Below are 13,783 nucleotides of genomic sequence, written 5' to 3'. Positions count from 1 at the left end.
CCAGAAAGCAGGCTATCCTAGACTTTGTAATGAGAAAGAATTATAATCTTGTTGTGTGGTGTCCCTTGGGGAAGAGTAACCATAACATGGTCCAATTCTTCATTAAACTGGACAGTGAGGACTGCAGATGCTGGAGATCAGAGTCGAGATCAGAGTGGTGCTGGAAAAGCACAGCAGGTCAGGCAGCATCCGAGGAGCAGGAAAATCGACGTTTCGGGCCAGAGCCCTTCATCAGGAATAAGGCTGGGAGCCTCCAGGGTGGAGAGATAAATGGGAGGGGGTGGGGCTGGGGAGAAGATAGCTAAGAGTGCAATAAGTGGATGGAGGTGGGGATAATGGTGATAGGTCAGAGAGGAGGGTGGAGTGGATAGGTGGGAAGGAAGATTGGCAGGTAGGACAGGTCATGAGGGCGGTGCTGAGCTGGAAGGTTGGAACTGGGGTAAAGAGGGGGGAGGGGAAATGAGGGAACTGATGAAGTCCACATTGATGCCCTGGGGTTGAAGTGTTCCGAGGTGTAGAGTGAAATAGTCAAGTCCAGAATCTATACAAAGAGAATGATGAGGATTTGAGGAACGAATTAGTAAGAATGAATCAGAAACCCTTAGTAAAGAGGTTGATGAGTCGGCAATAATACATATTTAACATAATTAAAGAACATGTGCAACAATTATTAATTCCTGTATGGCACAAAAATTAAACAGAAAAAGTGGCTCAACCACGTTTTACAAAAGAAATGAGAGAAAATATTAGATTCAAAGAGGAATTGCATAATATTGTCAGAAAAAGCAGCAAAATTGAGGATTGGGAGCATTTTATTATTCAGCAAAAATTGCACAGTTGTAATGGCACACAACAAGGAGGCCATATAGATTAGATAAATTCCCTACAGTGTGGAAACAGGCCCTTTGACCCAACCAGGCCACACTGACCCTCCGAAGAATAACCCACCCCCCCCCCACCTTATATTTACTCCTGACTAATGCACCTAACTCTACGGGCAATGTAGCATGGCCAATTCACCTGACCTGCACATCTTTGGACTGTGGGAGGAAACCGGAGCACCCGGAGGAAACCCACACAGACACGGGGAGAATGTGCAAACTCCACACAGACAGTCACCCAAGGCGGGTGTTGAACCTCAGTCCCTGGCGCTGTGAGGCAGCAGTGCTAACCACCGTGCTACAGTACCGCCCACATGGCCCATCGTGCCCAGGGACCTGCTGCTGGGTTCACTCCCAGGATTTTGTTGTGACTGATTTTCTCACCTCTCACGTTCTTTTTCAGCACCGATTGGCTCCAACTTGGTCAGTATTGTTTCAAAGTCATTGATCTCTTTCATAAACATCTGAAAAAAAAAGAGGTCAGTGCATTGAGTGCCTCAAAGTTCCAAACCCATGACCACTTCCATCTAGAAGGACAAGGCAGCAGATATAAGGGAATACCACCCCCTGCAAGTTCCCCTCTGAGCCCCCTCACCATCCTGACTTGGAAATATACCGCTGTTCCTTCAGTGTCACTGGGTCAGAATCCTGGAATTCCTTCCCCAAGGGCATTGTGGGTCTACCCATAGCACATTACTGCAGCGGGTCAAGAAGACAGCTCACCCCCACCTTCCCAAGGGGCTACTAGGGACAGGCAATAAATGCTGGTCCAGACAGTGATGCTCACATCCCACAATGCCAAGATATTACCTCCACCACCCCACCCCAATTCAATGCTTTACTTTTGTTCATTAACCTCTTATGAGGGTTCTTATCAAAAATCTTCTGAAAATCCAAATATGCCACATGTACTAGTTCTCCACAGATGCTGGTATCCAGTCATCAAGTCACCCTTTACTTACACAATATCTGACACTGGTCTAACTCCCTCAGAGCCAGCTCTCAGAGTGAACAGAGCCTCTGACTCTCCTGCTTGTATCTGTCAGCCAGGGATCCCTGATTGGACCAGGTTCACAGCCCCAACCAGGGAACTCAGATTCTTTGAGGTCTACCTGGCTGAGCTCATTACAATCTCTACATCCCTTTCCCTCTCGGTCCGGGAATGTAGGACTGTTCTTTCTCTTGTAGCCCCTCCTGGTGAACACTGCTTTCGGTCCTAAACAGTTTCTGTAAAGACAAGTTGTCATGACAGCACCTGTGGGCAAGAGGTTCCAGTGACCATTTGCAATAACATTTCTTACCTCAGCTTCCTTCTTCCTCAACTCCTCTTTGCGCTTCTCCATCATTTTAGCTATTTTTCGAGGCACTGGTTTAGAGACATGGATCAGAGATGCCTGGATTTTAGCCATCAGCTCTTCATTTTTCCTTTTAGCTTCTCGGAGCTGAAACAAGTCGAAATAAAGAGACATGAGGGTCACACTGGGTCAGAGCATAAGACCATAAGACATAGGAGCAGTAATTAGGGATTCAGCCCATCGAGTCTGCTCCACCATTCAATCATGGCTGCTAGGTTTCTCAACCCCATTCTCCCCTTAACCCTTGATACTCAGGAACCTATCGATCTCAGTCTTAAATATACTAATGACCTGGCCTCCACAGCCTTCTGTGGCAGTGAGGTCCATAGATTCACCACTCTCTGGCTGAAGAAGTTTCTCCTTATCTCCATTCCAAAAGGCCCTCCCTTTATTCTAAGGCTGTGAGCTGAAAAATGTGTTGCTGGAAAAGCGCAGCAGGTCAGGCAGCATCCAAGGAGCAGGAGAATCGACTTTTCGGGCATAAGCCCTTCTTCAGGAATAAGGCTGTGCCCTCAGGTCCTAGTCTCTCCCACCATGGAAACATCTTCCCAACATCCACTCTATCCAGGCCATTCACTGTTCTGTAAATTTCAATTAGATCTCTCCTCGTCCTTCTAAACTTCGGGTACAGACCCAGAGTCCTCAAACGTTTCCCATATGTTCAGCTGTTCATTCCTGGGACCATTCTTACGAACCTCTTCTGAACACGTTCCAGGGCCAGTACATCCTTCCTGAGATATGGGGCCCAGAACTGTGCACAATACTCCAAATGTGGTCTGACCAGAACCTTATAGAGCCTCAGAAGTACATCCCTGCTTTTATATTCAAGTCCTCTCAAAATAAATGCCATTATTGCATTTGTCTTTCTAACTACTGACTGAACCTGCAAGTTTACCTTGAGAGAATCCCACTCTAGAACTCCCACATTTCTTTGCACTTCAGACTTCTGAATATTTTTCACCATTTAGAAAATGGTCCATGCCTCTATTCTTCCTACAAGGGTCATTGGTTAAAAATGAGGGGTCCCCTATTAAATACAGAGACGATGAAACATTTTTCTCTTTCAGAGGGTTGTGAGTAATTGGAATTCTCTTCTTCAAAGGCAATGATGCAGAATCTCTAACCTTTTAAAGGTAGAGCTAGATCGACTCTTTATTTCCCAAGGGGATGAAAGGTTATCAGGAATATGCAGGAATGTAAAGTTGTGGTTAAAATCGGATCAGCCACAATCTTACTGAATGGTGGAGCAGGCTCACAGGGCTGAGTGAAGGACCTCAGATGCTGGAGATTCCTGATGAAGGGCTCCTGCCCAAAACATTGATTTTCCTGCTCCTCGGATGCTGCCTGAGCTGCTGTGTTTTTCCAGCACCACACTGGCCCTGACTCATAGGGCTGAGTGGCCTACTCTTGTTCATCGTTGTTTGCTTGTAACCTGCAATATTCCTCTTGGTTCTCTGCTATGTTTTTGACCTGACACTTGTCTTAAGCACACTTCTTTGACTTCATCTTAGTTTCCTTTTCCTTTGTCATCCAGGGATCTCTACATTTGTTTGTCCTACCATCCTCTGTCAAGGGAGCACACTTTGAAGGGAGGCCATTGTTGAGATATGGTTTCGGTTCCAGTTTCTCCAGCCCTGCTCTGGGCCTGTCCAATTGCAGTCTGTCCTCTGTCAGGTAATTACTCTCACTGTGGACCAATTATTCTCATCGGTTTGCAGTACAATTCTCACTTTGGAATGTCATAGCATCAATGCAAGAGGTTCTGGGTTGAAATCCCAGACAAACCTAAATCCCATTTGTTAAATCAAAAAAGAATAAGAGGACATAGGTTTAAAATGCAAATGAAACAATTATAATGTGAGAAAAAAAAACCTTTTTACTCAGTGAGTGGTGAGGGTCTGGAATGGTCTGTCGGGAAATGTAGAGGAGGCACCTTCAACTGAGGCATTCGGGAGGGAACAGGATGGAAACGGTGAGCAGGGATAGGGGGAAAAGGCAGGTGATTGAGATGAGGGGATAGACCCAGTGCAGGCATGATGGGCAGAATGGTATCCTCCTGCATCGTAATAATGACCCACCATCTTCCTCTGATACAATGATTGCTATCCCCTAAATATTTCTCCAATATCACTTTATCTGTTTGGCCCACCTCATTCCAAGAACCAGGACAAGCAGTGCCCCCATTCCTGTGAGACTGGACACAAACTGGTGCAGAGAATGCTCCTGAGCACGATGGACAACACTTACCCCTTGCTGCCCCTAACACCACTACTGTGCCGGTCTATATGTGGGTAATTAAAGTACCTCATTATAACTACGGATGTTTTGCATCTCTTGATAATTTCCCTGCAAGTTTGATCCACAGCTAGAAGGTAATTGCACCCTTCTTATTCCTTAGCTCAATCCAAACCAAACCCCCTCAATCATCCTCTTTCTCCAGCACTGTGATACACTCTTTAACCAAAAACACCACTCTTCCTGCTTTTTCCCACTGCTTTTTTTCTATTCACATCATAACCAGGAATGTTTGAAACCCACCTGTCCTTCCTTAAACCATTTCTCTATCCTGACTGCAATGATAATCTGACAAGGCAATGTGCACCAGTTACTCCCTGATCTCAGTGACATTATGCCCTCACACTCAGGCACTGCCACCCTGCTTTATACCTTTTTACTTTCTCTCTGATCTGATTCCATTGATGAACTTACTACTCTCTAAGCTCATGTTATCTGCCTCTCCCAGGGCTTCCTCCATCCTGATATGTTCTTATCTGGTGCCCACACTCCTGCCAAGTTATTTTAAACCTCTCCATCAGCACTCAAAACACACCCCACAAGGACCTCAGTCCAATCCCATCTAAACCTCCTGCTCCTTATTTTAAGTCGATGCCCCTGGTTATTCATCCTCCATGAATCTCTCCTGTCAATGCCCCTGAGCCTTCTCTGCTTTGAGAAAAACACCTCCAGCTTATCCAGCCTCTCTTCATAGCTGAATTGCTCCATCCCAGTTCCACCACATCCTGGTGAATCCCCTCTGCTCCTCCTTCACATCCTTCCTCTGGTGTGGGGACCAGAAACTGCACACAGTACTCGAGCTGTGGCCAAACTAATCTTGTACACTTCATCTTCCTCCTCCCTAATCTGCTGGGCCTTCTGTGGAGCTATAAGCTTGCCTCTTGCTGCGCTCCCTCGCCAATGTCCCGAACCAAAGACCAGTTAATGAGCTTGAACCTCTGCTTGCCTGTTTCTCTTGGTGGTCACACATTCCCTGCCTGCTGCCTGTCTGTTGTTAATTCATGGTATTATCACCATTCTGAATATATGAGCCACATAGCTCTCCACCTGATGGATAAACGCCAGTGATTCTGGCCACTGCTGTGAAACCTGCAGCACATGACCTGACTGCACATGAGCTCTTAGTGGTCACAAGAAGAGTCCATGGCACCCTATCTGCCACAGAATAGGCCAAGCTGCTTTGCTATGACTAAATCATTGTATTAAGTTACATCATTTACTGTAATTTTATTTACTTTAACTTACCTCAAATTTTTTCCTGCACTATTAACTAAAATCTGGAGTTTATAAGATAGAATTTCTTTAGGAGAAAGTGAGGACTGCAGATGCTGGAGATCAGAGCTGAAAATGTGTTGCTGGAAAAGCACAGCAGGTCAGGGGGCATCCAAGGACCAGGAGAATCGACGTTTCGGGCATGAGCCCTTCTTCAGGAATGAGAGGGTGTGCCAAGCAGGCTAAGATAAAAGGAAGGGAGGAGGGACTTGGGGGAGGGGCATTGGGAATGCGATAGGTGGAACGAGGTTAAGGTGAGGGTGATAGGCCGGAGTGGGGTGGGGGCGGAGAGGTCAGGAAGAAGATTGCAGGTTAGGAAGGTGGTGCTGAGTTCGAGGGTTGGGAATGAGACAAGGTGGAGGGAGGGGAAATGAGGAAGCTGGAGCAATCTGCATACATCTCTTGTAGTTGGAGGGTTCCTGGGCGGAAGATGAGGCGTTCTTCCTCCAGCCGTGAGTGTTGATTCGGTCGCCCGAGATAGAAATGGAAAGGTCTAGGAAGGGGAGGGAGGAGTCTGAGACGGTCCAGGTAAATTTGAAGTTGGGGTCGAAGGTGTTGGTAAAGTGGATGAACTGTTCAACCTCCTCGTGGGAGCACGAGGCAGCGCCGATACAGTCATCAGTGTAGCGGAGGAAAAGGTGGGGGGTGGTGCCAGTGTAAACTGACCGACTCCCACAGCTACCTAGACTACACCTCCTCCCACCCTGCCCCCTGTAAAAACGCCATCCCATATTCCCAATTCCTTTGTCTCCACCGCATCTGCTCCCAGGAGGACCAGTTCCAAAACCGAACAACCCAGATGGCCTCCTTCTTCAATGACTGCAATTTCCCCCCAGACGTGATCGACGATGCCCTCCACTGCATCTCCTCCACTTCCTGCTCCTCCGCCCTTGAGCCCCGCCACTCCAACCGCCAACAGGACAGAACCCCACTGGTCCTCACCCACAACCCCACCAACCTCCATGTACAGCGTATCATCCGCCGTCATTTCTGCCACCTCCCCCCTCACTTCCCTCCAAGGCCCCAAGGGATCCTTCCATATCCATCACAAATTCACCTGCACCTCCACACACATCATTTACTGCATCCGCTGCACCTGATGTGGCCTCCTCCATATTGGGGAGACAGGCCGCCTACTTGCGGAACGTTTCAGAGAACACCTCTGGGACACCCGGACCAACCAACCCAACCACCCCGTGGCTCAACACTTCAACTCCCCCTCCCACTCCACCAAGGACATGCTGGTCCTTGGACTCCTCCATCGCCAGACCATAGCAACACAACGGCTGGAGGAAGAGCGCCTCATCTTCCGCCTGGGAACCCTCCAACCACAAGGGATGAACTCAGATTTCTCCTGTTTCTTCATTTCCCCTCCCCCCACCTTGTCTCAGTCCCAACCCTCAAACTCAGCACCACCTTCCTAACCTGCAATCTTCTTCCTGACCTCTCTGCCCCCACCCCCACTCCGGCCTATCACCCTCACCTTAACCTCCTTCCACCTATCGCATTTCCAACGCTCCTCCCCCAAGTCCCTCCTCCCTACCTTTTATCTTAGCCTGCTGGACACACCTTCCTCATTCCTGATGAAGGGCTCATGCCCAAAACGTCGATTCTCCTGCTCCTTGGATGCTGCCTGACCTGCTGTGCTTTTCCAGCAACACATTTTCAGATAGAATTTCTTTACCCATACTCACAAATCAGTTCCCTCTCTGTGCCTACAACAACTTCTTTCCTTGTTGAAAAAAATCCCACAACACCAGGTTATAGTCCAACAGATTTAATTGGAAGCACTAGCTTTTGGAGTGCTGCTCCTTCATCAGGTGGTTGTGGAGAATAAGATCGTAAGACACAGAATTTATAGCAAAAGTTTACAGCGTGATGTAACTGAAATTATACGTTGAAAAAGTTACATTTTGAGAATGCAACTTTAAGAAAGTTCTGGGATTTACATATGAAAGAAGTGAAACCAACATGGTCATTCCAAAAGATGAGAGACTTAACAAACAATCCAGGTCTTTTTCAATATATAATTTCAGTTACATCACACTGTAAACTTTTGCTATAATTTCTGTGTCTTACGATCTCATACTTCACAACCAACTAATGAAGGAGCAGCGTTCCGAAAGCTAGTGTTTCCAAATAAACCTGTTGGACTATGACCTGGTGTTGTGTGGTTTTTAACTTTGCCCACCCCAGTCCAACACCAGTAACTCCATATCATTCCTTCCTTGTGCTAGTTTAGAATTACGTTGTTCAAAATTATTAGAAACACGGTCTCTAAAAACCGCTGCTCAACAGCCAATCAACTCGCAACCTTCCTGTGATGTCAATCAGACATGTTTCTCTTCTCACGCTGTTTTTCCTGTTGTCTGCTTCCCCTCTCTCTCTCTCTCTCCCCCTCCTCTCTCTAACTCCCCCCTTTCCCAAGCTCTCTCACTCCCTCGATCTCAGTTTCTCTCTCTCTCTCTCTTTCACAATCTCTCTTTCTGTCCCAGTTAATTTCTCTCTCTTCACCTTTCCCAGTCTCTCCCCCTCCCTCATTCCCAGACCCTCACCACGTCTCACCGATTCCTGGTTTTCAGTTCGCTGCTGTTCTAGAATGTCCTGTTTTTTCTGTAGTTCTTCCTCATGTTTCTGGTTCACCTGCTCTTTTATCTCCTTTCCCAGAGCTACAAATTGGCTTGATACGTTGCGTAGGATCACATCAACTTCACGTGGAATCATCGACTTCAAACGCTACAAGGAAAAGTCAAGAGAAACCAACAAGGAGTTCAGGAATATTAATTAAAGTGACATGTGCAATTATAGCAATTTTGAGAAGCGCAGTGACCATTCTCATCACTATATTGGAATGATGACATTGCAGACAGCAAGTTGAATTTTACAGTGAACAGTCCCAGAAATCAAAAATTAGTTCTATCCCACTGTTCTGCACTCCCCATAGCCCCATATCAATCCCCAACTAATCCAATTGTCCTGTTCTCCCCATAGCCCTGTACCAATCCCAAACTATTCCCACTACCCTGCTGTCTCCCTGTAGCCCTGAATCTATCCCCAAACTAATTTCACTGCCTCAGTCTCTCTCCATAGCCCTTTTACAAGGTAATCCCACTGCCCCACTCTCTCCCCACAGCCCTGTATTAATCCCAAACTAATCCCACTGCCCCACTCTCTCCCCACAGCCCTGTATTAATCCCAAACTAATCCCACTGCCCCACTCTCTCCCCACAGCCCTGTATTAATCCCAAACTAATCCCACTGCCCCACTCTCTCCCCACAGCCCTGTATTAATCCCAAACTAATCCCACTACCCCGCTCTCTCCCCACAGCCCTGTATTAAACCCAAACTAATCCCACGACCCCACTCTCTCCCCACAGCCCTGTATTAATCCCAAACTAATCCCTCTGTCCCCGCTCTCTCCCTACAGCCCTGTATTAATCCCAAACTAATCCCACTGCCCCACTCTCTCCCCACAGCCCTGTATTAATCCCAAACTAATCCCACTACCCTGCTCTCTCCCCACAGCCCTGTATTAAACCCAAACTAATCCCACGACCCCACTCTCTCCCCACAGCCCTGTATTAATCCCAAACTAATCCCTCTGTCCCCGCTCTCTCCCCACAGCCCTGTATTAATCCCAAACCAACCTGACTGACTTGTTCTCTACTCATAGACTTATGTCAATCATCAAACTTGAGCTCTCTCCCTTGTTCTTTATATTGCCCTGAAATAAATTATTTAAATTTTCCTCAGATGTTTGCTTCCCTTGAGTCTTTTGTGGGGCTTTTTACAATTTGACAATAATATGTTACTTTATGTAATCACTGCAGCTAATGGAATGTGGAACATTACCAGGAGTCAGCATAAATCCAGTAATTATCTGAGCTGATCCCTTCAAATCCCTGCAAAGTGATGGCAATATGGAAAATTTCCCAGATATGTCCTGCATACAAAAAGCAGGACAGATCCAATCCAGCCAATTCCCGTCCCATCAGTCTCCTCTCGATCCTCAGTAACGTGATGGATGGTGTTAGTAACAGAGCTATCGAGCAGCACCTGCTCAGCAATAACCTGCTCAGTGACGCCCAGTTTGGGATCCCCCAGGGTCACTCAGCTCCTGACCTCATTCCAGCCTTGGGTCAAACATGGACAGAAGAGCTGGATTCCAGAGGGGAGGGGAGGGGAGGGGATGGGAGAGGGACAGCCCGAAACATCAAGGCCTCATTTTGACTCAGTGTGGCATCAAGGAGCCCTGGTAAAAAAAAACTGGAGTCAATGGGAATTGGGGACAAACTCTCTGCTGGTTTTAGCAGGACACTTAGAAATGTTTGAGGCAATCATGTACAATCAACATGGTTTTGTGAAAGATAAATCAAATTTATCCAATCTAGCAAAGTTATTTGAAGTTGTAGCATGTGGCGTGAACAAGGGGGAAGCAGTGGACACTTTGAGTTCCACACGTTGTTTGAAGATCTGTCACAAGGACAACCAGGACAGGCAACTATAGATATCTGCTTCGCAAGCAAAGATCACACCCGTGAGTGAAACTAAACACATTGAAGGTTGCTGAGGGAAGTGAAAACTAGTAATGACATATTGGCATGTATAGAAGGTTGATTGGCTAACAGGAAGCAGAAGGTAGGCATAAATGTGTCTTATTCAGGTTGGAAATGTAATAAGTGATATGCCATACATGTCAGAGCTGAGGCCTCAAGTTAGATCAATCTCTTGGATGAAGCCACCAATTTTTGGTTGTCCCCTGCACTGAAGAAGTAAAGACAGGAAAGTAAGCTGTAAAGAGGCTACAAAATGACGTTGCGTTGTTATGTGAGAGGACAAGTTAAAGGGCATTGATCAGATAAATGAGACCTGTCAAATGGTGTAAGGTGGAAAAATGTGAAAAATTTTGACAAAAAAAAGTGTATTATTTAGATGGTGAGAGGTTGCAGAGCTTGGAGATGCAGTCAGATCTGGGCATTCTCATGCATGAGTCATAGAAGGTAGATAATCAGGTATAACAAGTAAAGAAAAACCAATAGAATGTCATCATTTACCATGAGGTGAAGTGAACACAATAGTGAGGTTATGCTTCACTTTCACGGGACACTGGTGAGTCCCCATCTGAAGTACCATGCACAGCATTGGTCTCCATATTAAAGAAAGGATGTTAAGACATTAGAAACAGTTCAGAGAGGGTTTACCTGATACATACCTGGAATGGATAAGTTAAGGTTGGGCAGACCAAGCTTCTATTCAACGTGGCTGAGAAAAGTAAGAGGAAACTCAAATAAAAACTATCAGATCCTATGGGATCTTAGCCAGGATACAGAAAGGATGTCTCCTCTTGTGGAAGAATCTAAAATTAGGAGTTAGAGTTTAAACATCAGGGGTCACATATTTAAACCAGATGAGGTGAATTTCTTTTTTCCTCACAGAAGGTTGAGAGTCTTTGGAAGTCTCTTCCTGAAAAGGTGGTGGAAGAAGGTTCTTTGAATATTTTTAAGGCAGAGGTAGAAATAGACTTGTTAAACAAGGGGGTGAAAGGTTATTGGGGGTGAGGAGTAAATGGGAAGTGGGAAGTATTCAGATCTGCCATGACCTTATTGAACTCTCGAATAGCCAGCTGGCCTGTTCCATCTTCTTGTACTTTTTGAAGTGGATGAATTAGTCACACAAACAGATGTGATATCACTGGAATAGCAGAGACATGGCTGCAGGATGACCAGGGATGGGAATTAAAAATCCAGAGGTATTCAGGATTTGGAATGGCCGGACAAAGAGGGAAAGATGGTGGGGTAGCATTGCTGGTTAAAGAGGACATTAACACAATAGTTAGGAAGGATGTGAGCTCCAGGGAAGTGGAATCTGTATGGGCAGAGCTTGACAACACCAGGGGCCAGATACAAAGAGCCCCCCAAACTGGAGTGACAAAACTGGGGAGTTCATTAAACAGGAAATTAGAGCGATGAAGGAACATCCGTAATTATGGGTGATTTTAATCTGCATATAGATTGGGCAAATCAATTTAGTAACAATGCGGTAGAGGAGGAATTCCTAGAATGTGTAAAGGATGGTTTTCTGGATCAATATGTTGAGAAACCAATGAGAGAACAGAGCATACCAGACTGAGTATTGTGGAATGAGAAAGAAATAATTGGCAATCTAGTTCAACAAGCCCCCCTTAGGGAAGGGTGACCATCATATATAGAATTCCTCATCAAGATGGAGCGTGACATAGTTGATTCTGAGACTAGGGTCCTGAATCTTAATGCAGTGATTTATTATGGTATGAAGTGTGCGATGGTTTTATTATAAGTATTTTTATTGAAAAGCTTTTAAAATCTTTTACCAAACATTTATATATAAAGAAAAAGAATAACACCAACAAAACAGAAAAAAAGTAGTACAAAAAAATGACCGACATCTTGGCCATAGCATAGTACCATTGTTAATAAACAACCCACCATTCCACAAAAACAAACACATCTACTTAACTAAAACTAAATTACAAACATATTAAATAAATACAAGCTTAAACTATATTCAGTGAGATGGTTTTATAAGATTAGGTCTTGTTACTTAAAGAGATGATGCTGGAAAGGTCATGGCAAGCATTCAAAGAGCGCAGTGGTGAACGGAAACGATTACACATTCCGGTCTAGCACAAAAACAAAATGGGAAAATTGAAATAACCCCTGGCTAAAAATGGAAATTGCGAAGAGTAATGGATCGAAGGAAGGGGCATACAAATTGGCGACTAAAACACGACAGAGCTGATTACTGAGAGCAGTTTACAATTCAGTAAAAGTATATTAATGACTTAGTTGAAGAATTTACTGTAATATCTCCAAATTTGCAGATGATGCAAAGCTGGGTGGTGGTGAACTGTGATGAAGATACAAAGATTTTGCAGTGTGATTTGGACAAGTTGAGGGAGTGAGCTATTGTATGGCAGATGCAGTGTAATGGGGATAAATGTGAGATTATCCACTTTGGGAGCAAACACAGGAGACAAATTATTATCTAAATGCCGATAGGTTGGTGAAATGGGGGAGGGGGGGTGCACTGAGACCTGGGTGTCCCTGTACACCAGTTACTGGAAGTAAGTATGCAGGTGAAGAAGAGAAATGGTGTGCTGGCCTTCATCATAACTGGCTTTGAGTACAGGAGCAGGGATGTTCTTATCGCAATTGCTCAGGGCCTTGGTGAGACCACAACTTGAATATTGTGCACAGTTTTGCTTTCCTGAGGAAGGATATTCTGGCTATGGAGGGAGTAAAACAAAGGTTTCCCAAACTAATTCCTACACTGGCAGGGCTGAAGCATGAAGAGAGACTGGGTCAGTTAGCACTATATTCACTGCAGATGAGAAGAATAGGGAGGTCATTCAAGAGCTCAAAGAGTTAGGCTGGAAGCTAAAAGCTAGGACAGACAGAGTCGTCATCTCTGGGTTGTTGCCGGTGCCACGTGACAGTGAGGCAAAGAATAGGGAGAGAGTGCAGTTGAACACGTGGCTGCAAGGATGGTGTAGGAGGGAGGGCTTCAGATATTTGGACAATTGGACTGCATTCTGGGGAAGGTGGGACCTGTATAAACAGGACGGGTTGCACCTGAACCAGAAGGGCACCAATATCCTGGGGGGTAGGTTTGCTAGCACTCTTCGGGGGGGTTTAAACTAATTTGGCAGGGGGATGGGATCCGGACTTGTAGTCCAGCAAGTAGGCTAGCTGTTTGTCAGGATGTCCAAGAATGTAGGGAGGCTGTGGAGAAGGTAGCACTGACAGGGACTACTTGCGGACACAGAGATGGGCTCAAGTGCGTATACTTCAACGCAAGGAGTATCAGAAATAAGGTGGGTAAACTTAAGGCATGGATCGGTACCTGGGACTACGATGTTGTGGCCATCACGGAAACGTGGATAGATGAGGGACAGGAATGGCTGTTGGAGGTTCCTGGTTACAGATGTTTCAGTAAGATTA

At 45.7% G+C, this 13,783-nt stretch overlaps 1 protein-coding gene across 3 annotated transcripts in view; it reads right to left on the bottom strand.

The window, feature by feature from the left end:
- The window catches only part of spef2 (sperm flagellar 2), a 714,991-nt gene that overhangs the window by 691,102 nt on the left and 10,106 nt on the right, over window positions 1–13,783 (bottom strand). For all 3 annotated transcript variants that reach the window (XM_072592835.1, XM_072592845.1, XM_072592854.1), the window contains exons 4-6: window positions 8,369–8,539; window positions 2,183–2,323; window positions 1,266–1,345 (exon numbers count right to left, since the gene is read on the bottom strand). In XM_072592835.1, the coding sequence (XP_072448936.1) occupies window positions 1,266–1,345; window positions 2,183–2,323; window positions 8,369–8,539 (392 nt within the window). The remainder of the gene's footprint in view (window positions 1–1,265; window positions 1,346–2,182; window positions 2,324–8,368; window positions 8,540–13,783) is intronic.

Source organism: Chiloscyllium punctatum, chromosome 2 (assembly GCF_047496795.1).
Source record: "Chiloscyllium punctatum isolate Juve2018m chromosome 2, sChiPun1.3, whole genome shotgun sequence".
Taxonomy (NCBI): domain Eukaryota; kingdom Metazoa; phylum Chordata; class Chondrichthyes; order Orectolobiformes; family Hemiscylliidae; genus Chiloscyllium; species Chiloscyllium punctatum.
This window is presented reverse-complemented; position numbering and strand designations above follow the sequence as displayed.